Source organism: Lutjanus erythropterus, chromosome 20 (genome assembly GCF_056507025.1).
Source record: "Lutjanus erythropterus isolate fLutEry1 chromosome 20, fLutEry1.hap2, whole genome shotgun sequence".
NCBI lineage: Eukaryota > Metazoa > Chordata > Actinopteri > Lutjaniformes > Lutjanidae > Lutjanus > Lutjanus erythropterus.
Genome location: NC_139336.1, coordinates 27,505,465 through 27,533,320, shown reverse-complemented (window position 1 = coordinate 27,533,320; position 27,856 = coordinate 27,505,465). Strand labels below are relative to the sequence as shown.

Here is a 27,856-nt window from a genome sequence, read left to right as displayed (position 1 = left end):
ATGAATAGAAAAATAATAATAATAATAATGAGCCATGAAAATGTTTTATAACATTTAGTTTAGGATGAAATGAAACACTAATACTGAATTGATTGAAATGTCTTCATCAAGAGAGGACTCGCTGTATCTTTTGCTCCTCGCTGATGCTTTAAAGGGATAGTTTGGATTATTTGAAGTACGGTTGTAAAAGGTCATTGTTTTTTATATATTGTCATTTGTAATGTCTGTTTTTTGTTACCTGCTTACCTGCTAAAATCTTGTATTGTGCTGTCTCCATCAAATTAATAAATACAGTAAAGAATACTTTCATCTCTTTACCTTGCTGTCAGACAGCCTTTTCTGATTGGAAAGCACCGTTTTGTGGGGCAAATATCGCTTTCTCTGAAGCAACTGAACTCCACGGGCAAAATCAGTAATTTTAACCACAGAACACAGAGGTTGCTGGTCTACCGCCGCCTCGATCTGTCACACAGTCACACAGTAATGCAAACAAACTAACAGATCGAGGCGGTGGTAGACCAGCGACTCCTGTGTTCTGCAAGATTAAATGTTTTTGCCAAAGGAGTGTGGATGCTTTAGAGTTATATTTGGCGCATGTAACGGTTGGAAAAGGCTGTCTGACGGCAGGATAAAGCAGTGAAAATATTCTAAATACAAACAATATGTCTCTGCAATGTCATGATTGTGATGAATAACTGCTACATTACAGTCATAATGTAACAATTAGTTACATTGTTGCTGCTGTACACTGTTGAAATGTTACAATGTAACAGGTATTTTAGGGTATTTTTGCAAAGTCTGTTCAATGTCCTCTGCATGACATTTCTTGCACTTTAGTTACTGTTGTTGCTGCAACGTCATTAAAACGTCACAACATCTCCAAAAACTGGGACAACATAGCGGCAATGTTTTTCCAAACTGGAGGTGCGTCGATCAGCTTCTACAATGGGCAATATTTCATACAACCCTACTTCAAGTAATCCAAACTATCCCTTTAATAATGTTTGATAGTATCTAAGCAGAGACCCCCTGAGAGTGATGTATAATATCTGAAAAAAAAAAAAAAAACCTCACAGTTTGTGGACTTCATTACCCTGGTCCCATTACCCTCTATGCCCTGTAACAAAGTTGCTAAAATCTGCGGATCTAATCGAGGCAAACAGAGAATGAGGCATGAGGCGAGGCCACAGCACAAAAAAAAAAATCTAATTCATCTCACACCTGAGGTTTAAAGGGTGTGTTTTTTTTGTTTTGGACCACTGACAAAACTGCAGCTCGTTGTCAATAATTTTACACGATCAGCAACTGATTCAACAGCAAAAAGTAGCTCTTGACACACAATGTTTTCAAATGAATGTTTTTCTGGGAGTACAGTGTGTTAGACCTGGACTTTAGGTAGTTCTCCATGGTTCAAATTCAGTACATATAGTACATTATGTTTGGCACTAAAAACATGTCCCCCTCTACTCCTCTAACCCCCCTGAGATTTCCAATCATAAAGGCAATATTGGCAATTTTCTATAATGGATTTTTTTTTCTCTCCTGAAAACCCAAAACCCTATTTGCAATTCTGAGGGTTTTCGATGTACAAAGCCCTTCTAATTCTTCCCTCCCTTCTCAATCTTGTGGCTCAACTTTAGGTGTCAAACCGATATAAGTTCCGTTTTGAGGATCGTCCTTTTCCTTGTCATTGACCGGAGAGTAAGAAGTGTCATCCTCATTGGACGTCTGTGGTGGAAGATTGAGGATAAAAAAACAGAATTAAACATTAATTTTACATTGCTAGCAACATTGTTGCAGTACAACAGACATTTAGTATTACTGCATTATATTAAAGGGCAACTTTGACCCTATTTACCAAGGTTTTTATGCCAAAGCGGGGACAACTTGTCTTTTTAAATTGCTCAAACACTGAGCAAGAGTGCTGCAGCCATTAGCTGTGAAATGGGCTGCAATGTAATTCTTCTGGGCAACTGCACACCATCAAACTACGTCTACTGAAAATGCTCAGACAAATATAAAAAAACAAACAAAACAAAAGCATGGTAATAGATACACACAATAAATAGATACATAAGTAAATAAATAATTATCCTTTTTGTTTGCCATTTTATCACTCACATCTATCATCATCATCAACATCATAAAACATACTTAATTAAAATTCAACAGAAACAAAACGTGAGCTCAACTCAACATGACCGTCTTGTTTTGTCTTTCCACTGGTCAAACAATCAGCGACTCTGGTTTGGTTGACATAATTGAAAACATCAGGAGCGGAGTGAGCGGAAGACTATTTTCACATCTAATGTGGCGAATTAAGGGTGTTTTTCCACCAAACTAGAGCTGGTGATTCTTGGAGCAGTGGAAAGACGAGCCTAGATGTTACTGGTGAGCTTTAGTTTGTTTCTGTTGAGTTTGAATGAAGTCTGTTTTATGATAAAATTGCTGTTTCTGTAAATCGGCTTTAGCGAGGGTGATAAACTGTCTTAAAAAACTCTGTAGGGATCCTTTCCATTATGTTCTGACACTTAGAAAGACAATCTGAACCTGTCAGTGGCAAAACAAGTGCTTTTAGTAGTTTGATGAGCACAATTGTCCGTCAGGTCTACACTGCAGTTTGTTTCATGGCTGATGGCTGCAGCAGTCTCTCTCAATACTGGACCAATTTGAAAAATGTGGTCCCATTAGTCATTTTGACACAAAACTATGGGAAAACAGGGTCCAAGCTGAAAAATAAAGTTAACCTTTAAAATGTGTTAAAACCAGGCAATAAGAATTATTTCAGGAGGAGTTAAAATCATCTAACTGCATACTGTAAAATGAGATTAAACATGCATAACGGACAATGAGCACAAACAAAGAAAGAAAAGAAAAGACAAAATAACCATGAAGACTTACAGCATAGAGTGCCTTGGTAAACACAATGCGCTTAACTTCATTCTGCACGGAGACATAGTGTGATAAATACATGCACAGTGCCATTAGTGTGTGGTTAAGCAATTAAATAAATTACGCAAAACAATAACACCAATTACTGAAAAAGCAAGCAAATGGCGAGCTGTTAGACTAAAATCAGCAGATGAGTGGTGTCGTACCTTCTGTTTGCGAGCCCGCATCAAGAGGATGATGAAGACGGCCAGCAGGATACCACCCAGTCCCACGAGAATGAGCGGGAAGTTGGACACCAGGCTGACAATCAGCAGCAGCTTCTGCACTCTTGCCGCAGACGCGTCATCAATCACCACACTCTGTGCATTAAGACACGATGCAACAGTTACATTACAGGCAGGATCATTTGTATAGTGACCGATTTTGCATTTTTTCACAAATTGAGTGTGGTGCTGGGAAGGAATTAACCAGCAAGGTCTCTTCGCTGGTTGAATATGAGTTCAAGAAGAAAAAGTAAATGTAAGATCCCTGAGCGGTAACAGGGATCTTAAAAGCTTTTTGAGAGTGAATTCAAGCATTTTTCAAACACTTTCAAACATCTAGAAACCTTTATTATTGCATCTAAATTGCCACTACTTGCTGTTCGCATTGACTTTGACTGCATGTTTTCATCATGATTATTAAATGCTTGTTAATTTCCAGAGTAAGGAATAAACAGAATATTAATATTAAAAGATTTATGGTTTATAAAAGAGTTTGTGTAGATGAAACACCAGATTATATTGAAAAACAAGCATTTTTCAAGAGGATTGAAAAGATTTTCCCAACCTTCAAAATGGATGAAATTAAGCATTTTAAAAACTTTGAAGACTTTGTATGAAGCTTGATGAGCTGTGTGTTTCAGCATGTCTTTAATGTCTCTTACCTCATTGAGGAACATGACAGGAAACACTGTGTCATTCAGGCCTTTGGTTTTCCTGTTATGGACACACCAAAAAGAGCATAAAGCAGTCAGATGCATTACAGACACTCATACATCACTATTTTAGAATAATAGTGTTTAGCTTGCGTTTGTGTGCAGATACTCACGGGAATCCAGAAACCCTGCCGAGCAAGATGTTTACCTGCGCTCTCTTGTTTGCGCGCACAATTACTCCAGTGGTCTGTGCGCAAAAAGTAAAACATAGTATGAATTATTTTAAAATTATTTTTGGACACCAGTTCACACTACAGGATATACATTTATTTCCTCCACAGAAGTTTACAAAATGTAAGGACTTAGAACGTTTTGGGAGAGGTTGAGTGAAAAGTATACCAGGGGAAGACTGGAAAGTAACTGAAACTAAATATATAAATATATATATATATATATATATATATATATATATATATATATATATATACATATATATATATATATATATATATATATATATACATATATACATATATATATACATATATATACATATATATATATATATATATATATATATATATATATATATATATATATATATATATATATATATATACTTATATGTGCAATAAGGAGGTTGATGACACCATTGACTGTGACAAACTGCTGTACTTCTACTTATAAGCCACTAGGTGGTGCAGCAGTACTGTTTAAAGTAGCATAGCATTCCTTTCAGCAGAGTTCATTCAAGGTTGACAGTCTGTGGCTTGGTGGCTTACCGGGTTAAGGTCTAAGAATGTTTGGTGATGCTCCCTTTGAGGGGACATTCCTCCAATGGCAGCCACATATTTGTCTTCTGCCAGGTGAAAATGAGGAAATGAGGCAACCACTGGAGCACCTATGTAAGCAGAGGAGAGGAGAGGAGAGGAGAGGAGAGGAGAGGAGAGGAGAGGAGAGGAGAGGAGAGGAGAGGAGAGGAGAGGAACAATAGGGTAAGTGACAAGATTAAGCTGTTCAACATATGATACCTCTGCTATAAATAAAAAAGACAACAAATCATCCTTTCCCTGCTTTATTAAATGAAGCAAATGTCAGCTGTGACAATTTGTGTGCTTCATTCTCCTTGACAATGTTGGCCAATCTCTAATTATGGTTTAATGATTTTCAAGAGGCACTTGATCTGCCACGTGGCTCCATAACAAGGGCTAATTCATTAATTTGTCTAATTCAGACATTAATTAGCGAGTATTCGTATGTCAACAAAGATTCCATCACATGACAGACAGGCAATATATAGATGACCTTGATATCAAAGGAGTTTTCAGTGTCAGTCTTTTCTAATTAATATGTTCATTTGTGCAGTGAGACAACTATATAGTTTCTTTAATGTGTTTTTTGTTTTTTGTTTTTTTTTTGAGAATCGATAGACTCTGTTTTTCTGGGGCTATTTTTGTCTTTTCATTAGGCTAATTTAATAGTCTGCAGAATGAGAGCTGGTGCTATATACACATCCACTGAGCCAGAGGATGAATGACAGGAAAACAGCCTGTAGAGCCACAACATTTTCACATCTAATGCTGTAAATCTGGAATTATTCCAATCAATTGTGATTGTGATTGTTGGAACTGCGGAAAGACTGACCAAAACAGTTTTGTAATAATTTTATCAATATTTATTCATTCATTCATCAGTAAAAATAATATCTGATTTGGCAGATTATGTCAAAACACTGAATTTGAATTATTTGGCAAAATGCTCTATAAAGTCCAAAATATATTTGAAATGTTTTTGTTGTACTTCTCAACAGAAAATGAATAAATTGTCCTTTTTTGTTGTAAACTTGATTTTAGTTAGATTTGGTTCAGTCAAAACTATGAAATACTGAATGATGCATTTTGGCTTGCTACATCTTAGCGTTCTTATCTTCAGGTGTTCAAGAACAACACATCGTATAAGCTTTTTTTTTTCAATACAAAAAGGTAAAATTATGAGTTATCTTATCGGCGCTGGCCATGAGAAGCATACAACATAAAAACCTGTCACTGTTCCAAAGGTTGAGAAGGTAACCAAAGAAGCAGCAGAGAAAACAACGTATTCATCCAAAAGCAACATTTCCTGCTGTTTGATGTAGGATCTAACCAGGACACAGCAAACAGCAGAACGTTTGGGACGAGTCCTCCAGAGACGGTGACGAGATAAAATCTGACCTCCGTCGCAGGACACGCAGCACTACTCAAGGTCAGCCTTCCAAAATAAATAAACAATCGGTACACAAATGGAGCACGGCCCCACTTGTAAAACAAATTAAGGGCTGTATCTGATATCCTGATAAAGAATCTTGTTACTCCTGCTGAGTTCCTTCCACATATTGTGAACAGGAGACATTGCGTTACTACAATATGGCCTTGGTGGAGATAAGAAATAACACGGTCAAATGAAATATTTTGCGTTGCATTCCACCTGCGCAGTGGTGGTCACTCTGCGTGTCTGTTGTTCAACAACAACAACAACGTCTGAGCTGCAGCGACAGCAGAGTCAGATGGTGGCACAGTTAGAGGTGCTGATGAAGTGGGGCAGAGGTGACAGTTTTCCTGCACTTGTGTTTGGCAACAGACGTTTGACAAAAACATTGGACACCCGCAGTCACCTGAGAGGCTGTTCCCGTGACAACACACAAGGTCACTGTACTGCAAACACACACACACACACTCATATTTGTATTGGTCTGCTTTCAAGTGCCATTAATCACTGTGTTCATTCTTCAACACTTTACCTTAACTGAACCGTCTGCACGCTTTTTTAAATCCTCCTCACCTGAGCAGAATGAAATGTCTGTCACTGGCTGCACCGAATTTGTGGCATGACCTCTACATGCTTTGACCTTTTACAGAAATATCACCATGCATACATTTACTTCATGCCATGTGTGCTTTACATGTATTTGGACTTCAGCCATTAGGTTCCATTTATCTCAGTACAATATGTCAGCTATCTTCTATTACCCACACTCCCTCTAGTCCTGGAGTCGGCAGTCTTATTAGGAAAATAGCAAAAATCTGTCTGAAACTGCAGCTATTATGTCCTCTTTTTTCTTCTTCGACTTTTTTTTTTAAGGATCCATTGCTAGCCTATGGAGCCACCAACAAAATTTAGAGGAAATGCCATAGACACAGGCTATGACACACATTTTAGTTTATATTTATATATATTAAAACAATGTTTTTTATTCAGTGTTGGAGAACGTAAGAGTCCATTTAGGCCTATAACAATGATAAATGAAATTGGAGCAATGTAATTTACCATAAATTTTGCTTTCCTGTATTTTTGTGTCAATATCAGCCTGCTACATAGCCATGATCATGAACATAGAGCGTGCATGTCATCCACGATACAAGATGAACTGTGATGTGATGACAAAGGCATCGGTATTAAATTGAGACTGTTTCATAACTACTTAAAAACAGCAACCGCTAGCACAAAACAGTGAGGTGATCATTACAGAGCTCAATATTTTCTAAAGGTAATGAGCCATGTAAAAACTTTGAGAAACACTGCTTTGCAGTCATGTCTGTTGTCCTCTTTGTCAATACTATTAAATATTGTTCTGCAAAATGTGTAAAACATGCTAAAACACTGGTATTGTTCTTTCACAGGGGATGATAATCTTAAATTAGGCAGTGAACACAGGCACTACGGTAATGTGTAGTCATATTCAAGGCCAGAATCAGGTGACAGGGCTTACCGCCCTCTCAGCTACTGGGCCAGTCATGGTCCGATGGTGCCTGAGGTGTGGAGAGGGCTGAGGAGAGCTGTGTCACATGGGTCATTTAGAGGGTATTAGAGCTGGTGATAGTGGGAAGGAAAATAAAAGGAGGATTTGACTGATTTAAGTGTATTACTAGTCAGGGTCCTATAATTTTAAAGTAAGAAACAACAGAGAAATAAAAGATATTCAGTAACTTTCAAATTATAGTTGTGTGTTTATTCAAAAAGCACAGAGGCTTTGTGTAAGATGCACAGCTAATTAAAGAGGAGAATGGAAAAATGTTGAACTTGTGGCAGGCAGCAAAAGTTGTTGGTACAGAGCTGAGTATTTTCAGAACCACCAGCATGTAACAGAACAGAAGAGTGGGTGAGCAAATACGTTGCACAAGCTGACATTTACCTTTCCGACAGGGGCTGACTTTAAGAAGGCCGGTTCCCAGGCACTCTTTCGGGGTGACGCAGAAACCCTCGTTGGCTGGGTTCTCCTCCTTGCTGGCCAAAACCGAACGTGGCGGTGTGAAGCGGTAGGCTGGGATTCCTTTCACCTCGACATCTTTCTCAAACTCCATGTAGATCGACCTGCAGAGTTAAGAAACACCGGTTTGAACCATATTTTCATTTTCAGTTGCTGCTACCTGCATTTTTTTCCCTTCAGGTTACAGCTTATGAATATATTTAAAAATCAAATGTAACATATGGTAGGATTCCAGCACTTTATCATCAACAGGGAAATTATAAGGAAATATTTTGTAAATGATGAATAACTGGACTACTCTGACTAAAATGCAATATTGCTCTTAATTTACCCATCGCCATGGTGAATCATAGTATCAGAGCTCCACTGATGATGTTTTTTTCATTCCCCATCTATGCTTTTGCTGTGTTTTCTTTTTATTGCTGCACCACATGCACAGTTCATTTCAACAGCAGCCTTATTACTGGCAGAGTGATTTCGGACAGTTAAATAATCAATTTAAAGATTAAAAAAATCATGTTCCTGACTTAGATTTTTATAGGTACTGAGAATTAAGTTTTACCTGAGTACTTGTCTGATAACGTTGTTGCATTTTCTGAATATCTTTACAAGGGAAAAGTGGAGAAAAGCAACATATGATACTTAAATTCCTCTGTTTCTATTCTATTTTAGACTATTTGTTTAGGAACTGGAATAAATATACAGTTTTTTGTCTTGTTTGGATTTGATTATTGTATCTTGTATGTTTGTATATTTGTTATATTTCTATTGTGGGATATCTCCTGGAGTGTGATTTGTAGGATGTTTATGTTTTTGTTTGGTTGATGTTTATGTTTACATCAATGTTTGGATGCTGTTGTTGTATTGTGCTTTTTCAGTGATGGTGGGTTATCATGCCAGAATGATTGTTTTGTTCTATGTTAATGTGTCTGAATAATCCTGTGAGGGATGGGTCATGCACAAGACTAGACACTAGACACTAAAATATTCATTCATTTGATAAAAATGAACGTGTGACTGTTAGAAACACTGCGCCTAAAACAGGAATACAAAGGGAATATTAGAGTGATTTCTCTACAGGGGCTGGTGGTGGCACATGAATGATAAAAACAGAAACATCTCTATAGAATTGTTAGAATAATATTTCTACATATTTCTAGTCCATTAATATTAAAACCATTTCCAAGTAGAAACACACTCTCACTGAGTGCTGCTTGTCTAAGTCTGAAGGCAACAAAATGCCATTAAAAAGTGCAAATAAATGCATAAAAATAAACAAATGGACCAGGACAATAAACATGGAACTGAACCAAGGTCTTCAATCAACACCTCAATTATATTTACAATCTTGCTAGTCCATTTTGTCTGCTTATTGGGAGCTGAGACAACTGTCCATAAGCAAACGTGACCTGAAAATCACTTCTTTAATATTTTTTATCTCCCTGATCAAACAATAAAACAGCCACTACAGGCACAGGAAGTGAAATTACGCCTATATGTACACCCATAATTTAGTGAAGAATTACGACGTTGAGGGTGCTTCCACCCAACCTAACCTGTTTGGTTCAGGTGAAGCGAGCCCTGATCTGTTTGCCAGTTTCATGCGGTTCATTTGGGCTGGTCTGAAAGCTGTCAGTCGAACCCTGATGCGGACTACACAATCGAGCCAGGGCTGCTTAAAAAGCTGAACGTGTGGTGGTGTATGCCCGACCTCCTACACTTTAGCTACACCTCCTTTCAGAACTCATCATTGGTCTCAACAGAGTTCCTATTACCTGGTGCCATAGCCCCACCCCTATATGTTAGCCACACCCTTTTCATAACGCATCAACACTTTGTTTTAAGCAATTGGTGGAGTCATCATTGGACTAAGCAGATTTCATTTTGATTGGAAAACACTTGCTTCGCCCCCTAGACTTAAGCTATGCCCTCTGTCATAACTCATGAACAGTTCGTCGTGGAGCTTTGCGGCAGGCATCATTGGACTTGACAGAGATTTCCTTTGTCTGCTGGTGTGACTTGGTCCCACTACTTATACTAGCCACAAAGGTCAAGTGGCTGTGTGTGTGTGTGTGTGTGTGAATGCATTCACATCTGGATGCTTGCACGTACATGCCTTGCAATAGTTGGTCGCAGCTATTGTGAATTTGTGCTTGTTTTCTTTTGGTCCGGACCAAATGAACTGAACAACAGGTGTGAAAACACTCTGAATTTACAGAGAGAAGCTGGAGGAGTTATAATGACTTTCCCATTATGCTGAAATCCTGCAGGGAGAACCTCTTTCATTCTAAACAAGTAGTGGAAATAATACTGTACTATAGTACTGACATGCCTTTTGTGCTGGGAGTGGTGTATCATACAACTTTAATTATATTCTAATGTGTATTGTGTTTTTACAGCTTCCAAGAGAATTACATTATTGTGAGCAGTTCATCCTTGTTCTATGTGTCCGCAGTTCTGCTCTGTTTAGGGAATCCCGACGATTCTCAGCAAGAACAAAGAGTCTATACAGTGTCTGCCAACTGGCCTGGGAGGATGCAGCTCTTTGCTACGCAGCCCACCAATCGTGCAACAATACTGTACAGACCTTTCCCTTGACCTTTGTGAGAGAAGCCAAGTTAAAAGCCTTATGTGTTTCATCACTAGAACAGGACTGGGAAAGGCTCTGCCCTGTACTGCTGGGAATGAGAGACTGTTACAGTGTGAATTCATTTCAGATAAACCGAACTAAGAAATGGTTATTTTGGACCTAAATTCTTTCGTTATGCAGGGGACAACATTTGAACCACTTGATGAGATACTTAAAAGGGATAGTTCAGTTTATTTGAAGTGGGGCTCTGTGAGTTGTGCTTATTCTGAAACCCTACAGAGGAAAACAAGATTGTCCTCAGGAGAATTAGCCGTGAATAAATCTAGAAGACATTTTCAAGTAAAATGAAAAACTGACCAGATGATGTTCCAGCTAATCAAGAACAGAAACTTTTCCATCGCTGTGATTATCTGTTCAGCACAAAACAATGTAAAGCTTTAGAGGGTTAGTTTGGATGTTCTGAAGAGGGGTCAAATGAGGTACTTATCCATAGTCAGTGCATTACCTACAGTCTGCTGGCACACCCCCACATTAGGGAAGCAGCAGGAGTACCAGAGTTGGAAGCTAAGTGGACAGGGTCAGCAGAAAAAAAATGTCTTTTAGCAACCTCAACGAAAGCCCACCTAAATATCACAGGTCACATCATTAGGCCACTGGGTCAGCTAAGTCAAAGTAGTGATATACAAGCAATGTGTAACCTTGAGCTAATAACATGAGCTTTCTTATTCTTATTTGTTTGCTAATTTATTGAACTGTAGGCATAAATAGTCCAGTTTTCCAGTGGTTCATAACAGACGCTGAACCCAGAACTGGTCATTTGGACAGTGTTTTATTTGATGTTTCTCAATGCCAATTCAGAACCTCAACAAAAGACAAAAAGAAAGAGGCAAGGCCACTGTGGCGTCAGGGCAGACAGTTTTTTGAGGGCAAAAGGCAAAACCGAGGGGGCACAGCCATGGCCTTCATGGCTTCCATGAAATTCCTGCCCTGGTGTACGCTATATATAGAATATTTTTGCCTTCTCACATAGGAAACCGCAATAATACAAACCACTAATTTTGCCTTTCAGAACACAGGTCTTTTTTGTATTGCAAATATTTGGAAAAGTGTTGGTTGTTTCTGACAGAATCTTCTTCTCACAAACCAAATGAAATAGTGCATCATAGCTAGAGAAAAAAAAGGCAAGTTGGTATTTGAACAATGACACCTGTCTGCAATGCATCAAAATCCTGAGGTTTTTGCTGCTCAGCTGTCAGTTACTGGGCCAAAGGGTCACTACCCTGTCAGGTCACAGATGGGGATTCTGGCCCTGTTTATATCCTACAGATCAGTCCCAGATGTCATTTAACTAAACACACAACATTAAGGTTGAAAAAACTTGAGCCAAACTGTCTGTGTGAAAGGTGAACACATATGACTTAATGGAACATTTCCTCTTGTGGTAAAATGTACAGGAAACAGGGAGGGAGCCTTCCCTTTAGTCACAATAACATGGACAGTCATGACGAAGCCACTGGCCCATTAATAAGTAGGTGAAAGTGTAAACATTTGGGACAGGGGTTGTTCACACACGTTCCAATCAGAGTCAAAGGTACAGCCCTGTCACTCCAGCAGATTCTTTCCACGCTCAACAAAAAGGGGAAGATGTCTGCAGGGGCTTGTGTGTTTTAAGGTCAAGGTTATTTTCCAAACTTTTATCAGCAGGGACATGGACATGGAGTTTCATCAGCGAAGCCAGGAGACCTAACATTTGCGAAATGAAACCCAGAGGGGCTATTCATTGGTTAGTCACTGTGTGAGAAGTTATTCTCTTTAACATTCTTCAAGCTTCCAATACACCCGTTCTGATTCTGAAGCACTCAAATAAGAACGCCCTTACGAGAATTAGCAGTAAATAACTGCCAGACATTTCCGAGTAATACACTAAACTGGCCAGATGAACACATTTGTTCCAGCTGGTCAAAAACAGAAACCTCAACAACTTTTCACTCCCACTGCTATGTGCTCGGCTCCAATCAATACAATGCCTTTAAGGGATTAGGGCTGCACGATTCATGCTAAAATCTTAATACAAATTTTCTCAGATCATGATTCTCTTAATTGATTCCTTTTCAACAAAAACATTTATTGCACTCTTAGATGCTCAAGTGAAAAAACACATCTGAGACACATGCTGTTCAGACAGTGTTTTAAACAGATGACATAAATATCAAAGTCTCTTGAATGAACTTTAGAACACTTAATCAAAGTGATTAACTAAAATGCTGCTGAACTGAAAAAAAAAAAAAAAAAAAAATAGAATGGTGATGCACTGTGTAATGTGTTTGTGTTGAGGCTTGTGTGGTCTGGCAGGTGGGATTTATTTTGTGATGTGATTTCTTTGTAGGCGCTATAGGAGTGAATGAATTGCCGTCATTTCAAAATGAGATGCACAGATGTATGAATCGATGAATCGACACGCCCCTAGTTTGTAGAATCAGCAGGAGAACCAGTGTAGGAGGCTGAGCAATGTACTACTGTGGACAAGGTCGAGAACAAAATGTAATTTAGCCAATAAGTTTCTCATCAGAAAATTGCTGTCTGACAACAACGTAAAGCGGTGAAAATATTTTAAATATATTGTACATTAATCTGACATTGATGTGTTTAGATGACCCTGTCCACAGCAGTACATCGTTTTAGCTTCCAACACTGGAAGTTCCTCTGCTTCTCTGAACTGGGGGTGTGTTGACCACCATCTACTGTAAGTAATACACTGACTATACCTCATATAACCCCACTTCAAAAAAAATCCCTTTCAGGATTTTTCTCTCGTTTTTTTCATTCTTTTTCCCACAGCTGTCATTCCCCTTCTTCCAACATTCCTCTTCAATTAAGCCCCTTTCCATAAAGTGTTTCCTGGAAGCATGTTAGTGTTTCAGAAAGACTGCGCAATATATTCTGTAAAGCCTCGTTTGTAAGTGATCAGGATGTTATGATAACAATCCATGGGATCCGAGGCCCATGAACATATTTCCATACCAGATATGAAAGCCCCCGTCCTACAGTGTGCCCAGTTGAGTCCAACATTTTCAGGCTAAGTCATGTACCAAAAATAGATTATCACTTCATAACCACATCATAATCACGCCATGCAAAGGTAAAATATCAAATATGGGACACTGCGTCACAGTGGGACAAATGCGAGGACGCAAATCCCTATTGCAGCTAGATTACTTGTCTGTGATGACATATAATATGACTCTTTGTACTTGAGTCAGATGAATGATGTCCTCGTATTACTGACAACCAGACTAAGACTTTATAGCCACGCTAGTGGCTCCATGAGGATGTACTTAAGCTGCTGTATGCTTCTTAACAACTGGTTCTCGAATGGTTGAGTAGATGAGTTATCTTTTTATTGCTTAACGTTTTAATATCCGCATTTTATTGCTGTGCACAGTTCGTTTCAACAGCAGTTTACAGCTTGAATATTGGCATTCTGCCTTGAGACAGTAAATTACTCAATTTCACGATAAAAATGAAAGTGGAACTGTTAGAAACCATGTGTCATATTTAAGTGACAACAAGAGTAACAGTTTATAGCCATGCTAGCGGTTCTGTTAAGGTGTACTTAAGCTGTCAGTATGCCTCTTCAGAACTGCTTGTTGAATGGTTTTAACGTTTCAGAGACACCCTCCCCCGACACCTTCCCATCACAAGATTTGATCTGGCTGTGTAACATTATATAACACACAACCACAACCACTTCACACCATGATCGGAGGTGATAAAGAAACCACCATTTATGAAGTGGTTGGACAACACATTGTACAAACTTATTTTGTTTGAGCATAACCTGACCCTTAAGTGGTGCTAAATGCTCATGTCGGTATGCTAATATGCTCACAGTGAAAATCCTAACACAGTGGTTGTTTCCTGTGTTCATCATCTGTATTTGTGTATTTGGTCATAGGCTAAAGTATTAGAATAAAAATCTTTCAGTCATGTTAATGATTCTTGATTGGCATTAAGAATTTAGCCGACTAAAACAATGTCCGTTTTTTGTATAATTTCTCCAGAGCTCACAGGTTTTCATGCAGTTTGGTTTTGGTGTGCCTTGTTAGTCTAGAAATGGCTGTAAATGAAGCCCATTTGTTTGGTGGAGACCTTTGTTGAATAAGTACATGCGGACAAGAGCAGCCATTTCAAGCAAGAGCCTTATTGTTTTATTATTCTGTTTCGTTAAAATTGTTTGTGCTTGTGCTGTTTCAGGTAACTATCACTCTGCCAGAATTGTTTACATAAAACTTAAACTGAGAAAAGTGGAAACTGGACAAAATTTGCAACCGTTTTCTGGACCAACGTGGTGGACTGCGGGACAGACCAACAGCGTGACAATGCCATCCAGAGTCATACCACTAGCATGAATAAAAACAGATTACTGCTACTATTAGGAAATGTGGAAATATGTGGTGATTTTTTAATCACCAATGCCACACGGGTGCAATAGTCTGTAGGAAGGCACCGTGGTGCTGAGGTGTACCTGCAGAGGTCTGGAGTGAAGATGTAAATGCGTTCATCCTTGTTCAGCAGAGGATGGAAAGCACTTCCATCCGAACCATTGATGCTGTTGCTTTGGTTAGACGTCCAGAAGGTCAGCTTGCTGCAAAACAACATATTATCATAAACACAAGCATTTTATATCTTATATCTTTTAAAGACATCAAGAGCACATTCGTGCATTTAAAAAGCATAATGTTCATACAGATAGCATATTTTTGGGCATTGATTAAAGGCTTATTAGAAATGTGTGCAGCTCGCAAAGCAACAAAAAAGGTCTTCAGACTGAGGCAGCATGCTTAATGACAGCGCTACTATATTTACACAAAAACAGGATAAAAACAATATTTTGGTTCCTTTTGGCTGATGTGCTATTTTCAAAGGACATCAATACAGTTATCATCTCCATCTTGATAAGAGTAAATTACAATGAAATGTTTTGATGATCAAACATATTTTTATCTGAAAGCCACAGTGGGAAAAGTGGTTTCCCAAGAGTAAGAAGGGCAATTAGAGTCTACAAGGGAAGTAAAAGAATAAAAAGGGATAAGAAAGGTCACTAAAAAGTCATTATTAAGGTTTTCTGCGTATCAGGATGTCCTGCCATGTGCTCTCTACAGTGAACAACAGCCCTGGCCAACAGACAAACAGACATAGTACTCTTTTTTTATTGGCAAAGAGCAGTAGATTTGAGAAACATTTCAAATCCAAAGGTTACCCAATGAAGTTTCATTACAGTGGATGAAGACACAGAGAGCGTGTGTTTGTGTTGAAACGGCAACAGGGATACCTTTGGCCTTTCCATGTTTCGACGTGGCCATAATCCAAGTAGTTCTGCAGCCCAGTGTGGTAGACAAATTCTCCGTCGTTACTTCCATTTTTCTGAACAGACCCAAAGATTTAAGTCATTAAAATATGCCATGTTTTCAAAAACACTCACAGATAATAGCAAACACCCGCTGAAGTGATTTCCACAGTGACTGAATTTCATGGAAGAATTAATCAAAAGGAATTAAAGGATCAGTATGTCAGATTTAATGGCATCTAGTGGTGAGCTTGCAGGTAACAAACACTTCTTATTTTCATGTGATTACACTCTAGGGTTGGGCAATATGTAAATATATTCCAACCAGCCACCGTCCATCTTTAATAAATCCTCAGGACAACATCAACTTTCATTTTCTGTGGAGCTGTACATGCCTTGTACATGAGGCCGAAGACCTTCTCCACCTCAGGATTAGTGGAAGAGACGCGGGTCAGCAAGGGATCTTCATAGCCCCACAGCAACTCATGCACAGTGCGTGTCGTGAAGAGAGTGGCCTTGATAGAGTTCATCAAGATCGACGCTGCAGTGGCTTTCCAGAAACTCACTTTTGCCTTCTCCATTACAGCCTGGAGACGGGAAGTGGGCAATGAGGTGGGGTTGAGGAAACAACAAAGAAAATTCAGAGGGATGTTACAGAACACACTCTCCGCTTTCCTCCACTTGGTTTCCCACTTTCCTCTACTTAACTAAGACTTTTAGTTAATGACTCACCCAGGCAGGGATGTTGACAGTGATGATGTTATCCACAGTGGGGTCACCCACAGACCTCTCTGGCAGAAACACAAAGCTCTTGGTGTTGTATCCGGACACCTTCAAGTTATCTTCCAGCATGGTCACATTGTCCTTATACCTGTACTCCCTGGGAAAACACAATAAAGTACTAGATTATCATTTTTTTAAATTTTGTGATTTGAGTGTAGATGACGATTAATTATTATTATTTTTTAAAGATTATTTTTTGGGCTTTTGCCTTCATTAAGATAGGACAGCTGAAAATATGATAGCAAAGAGAGAGAGAGAGAGAGGGGATGACACGCAGCAAATGCGCCGCAGCAGAGGACTGATAGCCTCAACACATGGTGCGCACGCCCTACTAGCTGAGTTATAGAGGCACCCCACTGATGATGATTAATTTTATCACACAACTACTTCTTTTCAACACAACATCCGTTTAAGATTAGGTAATCACAAACAGTTGTAGGTTAGGGGGCACGTGAAATGTGGCTGTAACATTTTTAGTGCTTCAGCAGTGAACCTTGATATTTATTTAAGGATTTCAGTGGATGCGTTAGAAGCAAACGACTAATGTGCCCAAAGTTTCTTCTCACTTGTCACTCACAAGACTGGACAGGATAAGAAACAACATAGTGTGTCTCAAAACCGCAACTAAGATTATCCCATCCAACAAGTTTTGTAAGCTTAAGACATGTCTGACTTAATCGACCACAAGAGAGGAAGCGGACGAGCAGAAGTTGATGTCCCCTGTTCAGTGTACATTGGTGCTGAGCAAATAATGAGCACATTTCAACATCATTTCAGCAGGAAGCCTAGTAAAAACCCAACCCCTGTGTAAGTTAAGGGCAGTTTTGAAAAACCATTTTCTTCTCTGCAAAACCTTATTTCGTAGTGTGAGATGTAGCTGATGCATAAAAAATACAGTAAATGCAAGAAGCAAAGAGCAACGCAGTCAGGGATTTTGCAAACCTCAGCAAGTTAAATTTTAAACTTTTTAAGAATAACAGGTTGCAGGTTGAATGCAATTTAAGATCTATCTCACATGAATATAAGACAAAAAGCATGCTAATTAATTTCTTATTAATTAATGAATATTATTTAATTGCTCTGATCTTTCCACAGCATAGTTTGCATTAGAGGTTACTGGGCCCATGTTGCTTTCATTTTGTAGCTTTTACAGCGTAATCAAGACAGTTTTTTCCAAAAACTCATTATAAAATGGAGACTAAAGTTAATACAATTTATATATGTCAAAATCTAATAAATTTTTAAGCACTGCCAAAATCATATTTAAGATATTTTAAGGCCTATAGATAATTAATTTGAACATAATTACAAAAATAATTAGATTAAGACTTTTTAAGGACCTGCAGAAACCCTGAGAGTCTGGTTTATAAATATTTACATATGTGTGGTCTCTTTAGTAAGAAGGAATTGAGTCAGAACATATATAACACATTTGCATACAACACTGAGGAAATTCAAATGAAGTCCAGTAATATCTGGTGACCTATGGTGGACAATTAATTTGATAACCGATTAACCATTTTTCAAGCAAAAATGTCAAACATTTGCTGGTTGCAGGTTCTTGAATGTGTCTTTTCATTGTCATTTATGAGAGTAAATGAAGAAGCTTCAGGTTTTGGACTGCTGGTTGGACAAATGAAGCAATCTGAAAACATGACTTTCAGCTCTGAGGAACTGGGGTGAGTAGGGCTGAGAAGAGAAGAGTGATAGAAAAGAAGCGCAGGTGATGCGCTGCCAGCATCCCTGCAGGGGACATGCACTGTGGTATGCTGGGATTTTGTACTACGTAACTATGACTGTGAGCAGGGGAACACACACTTCTATTTTCTCTGATTGTATAGAAATCTGATATTTTCACACAGATGACAAAGAAAGGCATTAAAATGTGAGTCTTACTGGTAAAACATTCTCATGTAGGCTGATACAAGAAAAGTGTGGAGCGCTGAACTGAAAGCCCTAGTGATTAACTAGTTGCTCTATGTACTTATGTGCACATTGATGGGCTCTTGCATCCTACCTGTATGTGTAAGGTCCGATCTGCTGGACCTCTGGCCTGCCTCCTTTAAGAAACTCATCCACATTGGTCACATTGAAGAAGAAAAACTCCATGTAGACGGGAGGGGGAGGTCTTTTCCATGACTCAAACACACGGCTGCCTTCGACCAAAACAATCTCCTGTTGAGACACAAAGTACATATCGGTTTAAATCTAAACCTAAATGTTGTGGAACTTTCTGAGTAAAGGGATCCAACAAAGCAGTTCTTTCAGATTTGCCTGCCTATGATCACTGAAGAAGCAAAGTATCACCCTGTGTGCTCAGCCAAGGAGAGTCAGTTAGAATATCCCTGATTCTGTGCCATGTGGGTACTGACAGTCCTTTGGCTGAGCACACAGGGTGACACTTGATGTTCTTGTGTACTTGGTCATTAGCAAGCAAATGTGACCTCCACTCTCATAAGTCAGTTCTTACTAGGGAATCACAACGTAACAAAAAGGGGATCATACAGTGTGCATATCTGTCTCTAGTCAGATACTGCCAGGTCAAAGTCAGGTCAAAGTCAAGTGCTAGTCTCTTGAGGGAGACACACCAAAAAAGCATGTGTTACTACCCCACCCAGACACATTTGAATGATGAAAAAAATCTCTAAGTATATAAAGTTAGATCTCATAATTAGGAAATAATAGCAGTTCAACCTGAAAACAACCTGAAACTGTACTAGTTCTCAGTGTTTGACATGTTTTCAGAAAATATGCTTGTATAATATATTTAGAAGAAAAATTACCTTTTAGCTTTACAGGCACTTTAATCAAGTTACTGCGCTATTGGACAGGTGAGAGGGTCGTGTCTTGAAGGGAATCCTAGACTGTAAGACTTGAAACTCTTGCAAGGTTTGTAATAGTCCAGCTCTAATGTGCTGTGATTGGTTGCCACTGCTGTAGTGTGACTGGCTAGCACTTGATGCATCCTTGTGATTGCTAGAAAGCCTTTCTAATGTTCTAATGAAAGAGTCTATTTTAACCAAAAACCATGATCTTTTCCTAAACCCACCCAAGTAGTTTTTGTGCCTACACTTACCCAACTCAAGTAGTTTTTGTTCCCAAACCTACTCAAGCAGTTTTTGTTCCTAAATCTACCCGAGTAGCGTTTGTTCCCAAATCTATCCAAGTAGTTTTGTTCTTACGCCTAACCAAACTGCGACTGAAAACTGAAAATTAATTTTTCAGTAAAAAAAAAGTAATAAACCCCTTCAAGACCTGCTTAGTTGAATTCCTTTATCCAGAAGATTCAACAACATAATTAATTCAGACGCAAAAATATGGCTGTGAAAAGCAAAATTTCAGTTTCAAATGAATGCATAAATGCTTAGTACACATATAATATACTAACTACACTTGTATAGTTACTAATAATTGCTAATAACGGGGCATCTGCTGGTTCGATTCCTGCCTGCAGCACATTTGAAGCTTGTCATCCCCCCTTTCTCTCCCCCTTTCCTGTCATATCTTCAGCTGTCCTATCTGAATAAAGGCAATGGCCCCAAAAATAATCTTAAAAAAACAAAAAAAAAAACAAAAAAAAAAAACTATGGTAACTATGGCTTTTAGTTGATGATCCATATTTGCTATGTAAGGTGCAAAAGTTTTGCAATAGTGAACATATGTTTTGAGTTTGGAGTTTCCACAATCTGTTCCAAGTAAAAACAAGCCAGGGAACAAAAACAACCTTGGGGGGTCGTGGAGGGGAGCTGCTGTCTGAGCGTCAGACAAGAACATTGGCTGCACACATGAATGGTATTAGGGGGAGACCCTTCCACAGTTTCATTGTCAGCGGTTGCCAATGACAACGGGCACTCAGGGAGAGCCGCTGACATATCATGTGATGCCGAGGGCTAGATGCCCACTGGTTGCACAGGACTGTGACCTTAATGATCTGAGCCACATTCCTCTGGACTGAGCTTTATGAGGCCCTGCAAGTGCAGCGCAGGCACAAACCTGTATCACTCCATTTTGTTATACAGTACTGCTAGAAAGGTGTCCCAGCAGATGTCATTGCCTATGGACAAGGATAACCTGACTCACTGCAGGGATCTTTTGAAGAACTGGAAAACACAGGGAATGAAAGAAGCAGAAAGAGGGCAAGGGGATTAGTATTTCTTTTGACAACACATCAAGAGGAAATCTTGCTTTGGCCTAATTGTGTCAGATTTGTGTTGAAGTTAAAAGCAACACTTCAGTATGAAATAAGCCCGAAAGAGCTGATCACACCAAGAAGTCCCATTATTTCAGGGTACTACAGACCCCCTCCCATCCTTTGGGGTCCCTTCTACTTGTTCAGAGACAAAAGTTTCACCAAGTAGCCAAGAACAATAAAGCTGTCACCTTAGATTGAGGAAGGAAAAAAGGAAAAGCATAGTCTTTCTATGTCGTCCTTTCATGCTTCAAACAATCAATATGGTAACCTTCCCAGCATGCTACATGAAAATACCACATGGAAAACAGGAACAGAGGAACCCTCTTATCTCAGCACTTACCACCGCTACTCTTACGCCACTCCCTATTTGAAAACACATGTAGCAGGTGAATACACAAATACACATAGTGCTAGTGCTTTGATGTTGAGACAGGCAAATACATAGACATGAATAACACTGGGCACAGCAAGAGGCTATTCATTAAATCCTCCAGTCATGATGCACAAGCTTTGCATACTCTAAATGGGTTTGTCTCAGCAGCAGCCAAACACCTAACAAAGCTCTACCAGCCGAACTGTAGACTCGCCCTGCAGTCATTAAACCCATCAAAGTCATATTAAGGTCGATCCAGTTTTACAGTGACCATGAATCCCAAAGGACACCAACTAGCTGCAGTGGCCGATCTCTGGATTGCACTCACACAATCAAACAGAGGCAGTTTGGTTACCGTAAAGATCTTAAAGAGCAGAAATTACTTATCTAAGATGACAGTAACAGCCTGTTGGCCCACCACTTTGGCCTAGGGCAGTGGTTCTCAAATTTTTTCAGGCACGCCCTCTTTTAAAAGTGATTCATGCAAAAAGGATCCGATTGAATTTTAGCGAAACATTGCTGGGCATGACTTTCATGATTATGTGTTTTCTTTAGAACAGTTATGTACAATTTTTCGTTGAACTCTGCCCTGACAATGACCACAATCTACCACAGAACTTTGGAGTGAATATTCATTCTTCCCCGGGGATAAAAACCTTTTGATTTTAATGACGCCATTACCCTTCCTCTATATAATCACTGTCTAGATTAACTACATTCCTGTGTCCATTATTGGTAAAGGAATATAACATAATTATCCATATGTTGGCTTTGGTGGCTCAAAATTTTTACTTAAATTCAGAATAAAATCTCTGTATTGTTAAAAAGTCAAGACTGCAACTCGGAGGGAAACCCAGCAGACAACCAGCAAGGGGCCACTAGCCTGCCATGTCTATTCTATGTAAAATTATAGAATTCCTCCTCAGAGACAAGTCATTTTTCAACTCCACCTCATCAGCAGGTCATTACATACTGACCCCCTCTTGACTCACACTGAAGCGGAGGGGCTGCCGACCCAGCCGGTTTCCCAATAAACCTAGCAGTGTGAAAGAGGCTTAGCACACAAAGAGAGTCTACTGCTGGGAGGGTATCCATGGAATGAGATCCTTCACCCTGGTGCAACTGGGGTAAGGGAGTAATTTGAGACGGCTGAGATAAATCATAGTGCCGGGCCAGCAGATAACCATGTGTGTCTGCATGTGAGTAAAATGCATGTGTCTCACACCCACACGTCACTGAGAGAGACTACTGACATCTGCCTGTTCATGTAATTAATACTTGGGTTAGATTATAGCTGAGGCTTGGGTAGTTTATCTTCTTGTTTACAGCTTTTTAAGAGTTTGTATGACACCAAAAGATTGTTAAACAAGTGAAGCAGCATTAATTTTTTTAAGGGCCAATGTCTAGTTTGCATCCAATTCAAAACTAGGGCTGCTCCCTTACAGCTGACTAAACCGTTAGTCCTTGAGATGAGTCTTAGTCAACCATGTTTTCATTTATTGCTTAGTCACAGAAACTAACTGCAAATAGGAAAGTTCCTAGACGGAGGAGAAACATTAAGCAGTTGAGGACTGAGTTTATAGTGAGTTTATTTGTAAGTATACATCATCTTTTTCTTAAGTTTTAAGTATTCATGCCTGGGTTCTAAACAACAAGAGTTGTGTGAGGCTATACTGTGTTGAAATAATAACTAATGTTCAGTCTCTTTGCTGGTTGTTCCAACACATTCAGAGTCATTACCGCTTTTGCTGTTTGCATTTAACAGACGCCTTGTTCTGTTTCCAAAAATATATATATCTAAACAAATTAACATCATAAACATACAACAACTGGTCAACTATTGGCTTTAGCTTCCGTCTACTAGTCAAGAAGGAAATCTTTAGTCAAAAACCTTCAGTTACTACTTATTTATTAAAAATGGTCTGCTTGTCTGTGTAGAATTTCATTCTAGCGTTGCACACCTTGGGTGAATGGGTAATAAAATTCATTAACTCATTTTACTGTCTGTTTGGTTGACTGTGGCTTCGTAATATCAACTGCTGTCTGTTTGGGCTAAAGCCTGCATCTATTATTAACTTACTGTGGACAAGCAGTGGCACCAAACTGGCCGTTACTAGCCACAACCTCTTTTATAACCTTTTTCAAACACTGTAAACTGCAACATCATAACACATTTGTCCAATATTTATTGACACCAAGGTCATGTACCCAGTGGTATTTTCTCGAATTTCCTTCTAATTTTGAGGCATATGTACAGAATTTACACCTGATGAAATGCTACCAAGTTCAGGCGAAGACGAAACCACTAACCCAGTATGACTCAACCCTCCCTAAGTTCTCAGAATTTTCTATTTTTATGTTGTGGTTACATCTATGCGCACTCTTTTTTGTGCTGGAGGCAACAGGTTGCACTTTGGCTCTTAATTTGTCTTAGACCCTTTTTAAACTTGACATTAACGTGTGCCTTGAGTTTTCTGAGCACAAGTGGACAGCTCTAAGTACATGTGTGAACGCACCCAAGACATATTGAGGACGCAGTGAGATCCAGTCGCTCAGACCACACTGAAGGACCTCCTAGTCAACTGACATCCATCTGGTTCCATTTGGTTCTCTTTAATGCAAATTATGTGTTTGGGCTCTCAACAGTCAGGCTAAGCAGTAAAGTAGTAAGTGTGTGTGAAAACACTGTCTATTTCAAAACTGATTTCACAATTTGACTGTGGAGAAAATCCCCAATTGTCCTTAAAAATTGAACAATTTTGTAAGCTGTTAAGAGAAACTTTAATCATCAAGAATTTGTCGTATTGTGTACGATAATTTGGGCCCTCTTGTAAATTCAGCAATTGTTATGATTCAGTTATTTCTTTCTTTGTGCAAAAAACATAGTGTCTGTTTGTTCCAGCATGTTGACTTTTACTGTTGGGTTAAAAACAACAACACATTTGGCCTTTGAAAATGGAAATGATGTAGCTACATTATGTGTTTATTTGCATATAGAGCGGGCAAGTGAGATCCCATCACAAGTGGTCATTCGAGATGCACGTGGAGACACATTGTAATGCCAGGTGTGAACTGCTGTACTCAGAGCTGTCCTCTTGTGATTGGCTCACCCAAGACGCATGTTAATACAGCATTAGTAAATCAGCATTAGCCCCAATTCTCAACACTAGAGAGCCTTGTTGTGAATGTACCCTGACCCCTGAAGTCAGCATTAAGCCTCTCTGATAAAAGCCATCTGATACCTGCTATGGAGAGAAGCGAGTTTGATATGAAAATAAAGACGAAGGTGTGCCATATGACAACACTGAATGTAGGCCAACGGTTCTTTCATGCCTGCGATGTTATCAAAGTAAAGTGAACTTTCTGGGAAGGCCTTGAACTTTACTCACTAACACACTCTGAAATATTGGAAATCTAGGAAATCTCTTCATTTACGGGTAAATGGTGTGGAGCTCATTTACTGTAAAGCGTGTTTACTGAAACTGGGCAAGTGGTTTCACTGATGCAACCAAACAGAACTACTACAGATGTTTGAATTTAATGCTCAGTAATAAGACTTTATATTCATGGACTTCTCCACTTCAACTTTAAACATCAGTGAAGTCACATCCACCACTCTCACTTGCACCCAAACAAGACACATCTGTAAAGTTGAAGACCACAGCTGAGAAAACTTCACTTCGGTATCTTTACTCCCTTCCTTTCTGTTAACCTCAGCATCTGTAAACAATCTACACAAGCAGCAAAGCTTTCACCATCAGCCCCTCCTGCTTCTCAGACTGGGACTGAGCAGACTAAAACTTCACAAAACACAAGCAAGTGAGGAAAATATATTCACCACGAGCGCTACAGCTATCAGTCCATTATTAATGAACTAATAACTTGATCAACAACTCTTTTGATAATCAATTAACTGTTTTCAGCTTCTCAGATGTGAATATTTTCTGATTTCTTTAGTCCTCTCTGACAGTAAATTGAATATCTTTGGGTTGTGGGCAAAACAAGACATTTGATAATGTCACATTGGGCTTTGGGAAACGGCTTTCAACATTTTTCACCATTATATGAACCACTAATCAATTAAACAAGAAAATAATAAACAGATTAATTGATAATGAAAGTACTCCTTACTTGCAGCCCTATTTACACTGAACACTATCTATCTATTTCTATCTATCTATCTACACTGAACTGACTGACTGTACTACTGACTGTAAATAAACAGCAAGCAATTTAATAAATACTCCCCAATCACAAAGAGACTGCGTGTCACACACACAACAAAACAAAGTTTCTCTGGGAGGCAAAAAACCGAGGAAGTCATTAGACCGGGGTTCAAATGATGTACTTGCCCAAAGTCAATTTTTAGTTGCCCCAGTAAAAATGGTTTTATTTATGTATTTATCATGCAATCAGAGCCTAAAGTCATGTTTAATCTAGGGCTACAATGTCTATAAAATGTCAGAAAATTGTGAAAAATGTTTATCCCCGTTTCACAAATTCAAGGTGATGTCTCTTAATAATGTCTTATAAACATGAATAATACACTAAAGTATTCCTCTGTGAGCCTTAAGTAAAGTGACAGCACTCTATAAAGCTATTAGGAATGGTATGACGTTTATAAGATATTATTCAATTTCAGAAACTTGTATGTCATGATTATAACTGTACAAAGAGTTTAATAAAGCCTTATAAATAAATTAATAACGTCTTATAACTGTGCATATAATGTACTGTGAACAAGACTATCATAGAAACTGTTTAGGGCTGCACTTAGTGATTATTTTGTCAATGATTAATCCAAAGATATTTTTTTATTATTCAATTAAATAACAATTTACCTAAAATACATATCAAAAACTTGTCTCATAGACACATAAAGCATATTAGAATAATGATAATAGTGGCATATTTTAAATTTAGCATAATTTTCACCCTATTTAACAGGCTCCATGTTATTTGCCTGATCAGAAAGTACTGGACCTTAAATTCAAAACTGGTTATGACATGAAGTTATTTCCTCACTGGAGTCATATGCAGGTAAGCTGATCACTTGCAGTGTATTTTTGCATGAATGTGGGGCAAAGAAAGGAACTGAAATGTATTTCGGACTGTCTGTAATGCTAATGTTAGCCATTTCTGACTCATAACTGGTTGATAAAGTAAACAGAAAGTACAAAACAGCTGTATAACACTCTTAGATTACTCATGGAATTATCTTTAACATGTGACTGATGTAGAAATATACAGAAACTTTATCTCTGAGAACAGGTCGCTCAGTGCTTCACTTCCAGCGAAGTAGCTGTACTGCTGTGATAACATAATTCCAGTTTTTGGAGCTAATGAGAGCCAAATTGTTGTGTGTCTGTCTAAAATACTCCCATACTTTAAATGATTGGGGCAAAGCTCTCTGCAGCTTGTTTTCTGGGTGAATCCATGCTCTGACCAGGCGTTGGTGTTCGTAGCAACACGTGTTATACAAATCGACATATTTTTGTGATAAATGACATTGATTATGTTGACAAATCACCCAAAGCCCTAAAACTGTGACCAGCATTTTTCACTATTTTCTGATAACTTATAGAGCAAATTATTGGTCTATAAATTATTGGTTGTTTAGCTCTTTACCTCTCACATTTATTTTAATGTTCTTTATGGTTCAGCTCAGGCTGCTCAACTCCAGTTACCGTATTAAGACACAGATGTTGTGAATGTGTCTGAGTGAAGCTTTGTAAATCCAGCCTCACCAGTGTGTGATGTCTTACCAGCTTGACTTAATTCAAACTGCATCTTTGCACACTGATATTTCAGTGGTGTTTACAAAACTTTCCACTGAGTTCAGAAATGCGTCCTTTGTCCTGATTTGCTCTCAGCAGCGGACTTTTTCTTGTGATATGTGTTAAAAACACCACGAACAAGTAACACAGACCCAGCCCTAACTTATTCTTAGCTGTGGAATTTGCCTCAGAACCACGTCCTGTCATAATGGCAAGTATTGAAGGCAGAAACGCACATTATTGGGCCATTAGGAATTCCTTTGGATCTGTCTGATAAAGTCTTTCAATACACTCGGTGTGTGCTAATGGAAGGGAACTGTGGCTGAAACTGTCTGAGTAATCTAACTATGGGGAAGAGAAAGCACTGAATGCACAGTATAATCTGCTGAAAACATAATAATCCCACCTCCCCCATCTCAAGCAGTTTGAGCGGCATATTAGAGCCACTCCCTCTGGGAGGCAACACACAGCCCATCACTGTCCTACTTCAAAAAACCACAAATCATAACAACAGTCATTGAACTCCCGTGATAAGGACAACCATGGCATCTCACGATACATGATAACAAACAGCAGATAACACAACAAAGTTTGGACTTCTGCTCATTTTCATTAAAAGTTTGTCGCTGCTTATTCTGTCTGAGTCATGGAGTTGGCGCGTTTTAAATCACAATGCAGGTCAAGGTCCCTGGTGTGATCTCATTAAGCTGTTCAACTGTTAATGGCCTGCACTAACGACAGGG

General features: G+C 38.9%; 1 protein-coding gene across 3 annotated transcripts in view; it reads right to left on the bottom strand.

Annotated features, from left to right (window-relative positions):
• Positions 1-252: 252 nt before the first annotated feature.
• The window catches only part of LOC146308636 (lysosome membrane protein 2-like), a 29,354-nt gene continuing 1,750 nt past the window's right edge, over positions 253-27,856 (bottom strand). For 2 of the 3 annotated variants that reach the window (XM_084745486.1, XM_084745487.1), the window contains exons 3-13: positions 18,789-18,946; positions 16,721-16,868; positions 16,384-16,575; positions 15,974-16,065; positions 15,167-15,286; positions 7,977-8,155; positions 4,591-4,709; positions 3,982-4,055; positions 3,818-3,869; positions 3,099-3,251; positions 253-1,728 (exon numbers count right to left, since the gene is read on the bottom strand). In XM_084745486.1, the coding sequence (XP_084601612.1) occupies positions 1,618-1,728; positions 3,099-3,251; positions 3,818-3,869; positions 3,982-4,055; positions 4,591-4,709; positions 7,977-8,155; positions 15,167-15,286; positions 15,974-16,065; positions 16,384-16,575; positions 16,721-16,868; positions 18,789-18,946 (1,398 nt within the window). In that variant the 3' untranslated portion in view covers positions 253-1,617. Of the gene's footprint in view, positions 1,729-2,901; positions 2,944-3,098; positions 3,252-3,817; positions 3,870-3,981; positions 4,056-4,590; positions 4,710-7,976; positions 8,156-15,166; positions 15,287-15,973; positions 16,066-16,383; positions 16,576-16,720; positions 16,869-18,788; positions 18,947-27,856 lie in introns of all 3 variants that reach the window. The other variant, XM_084745488.1, reaches the window with a different exon arrangement.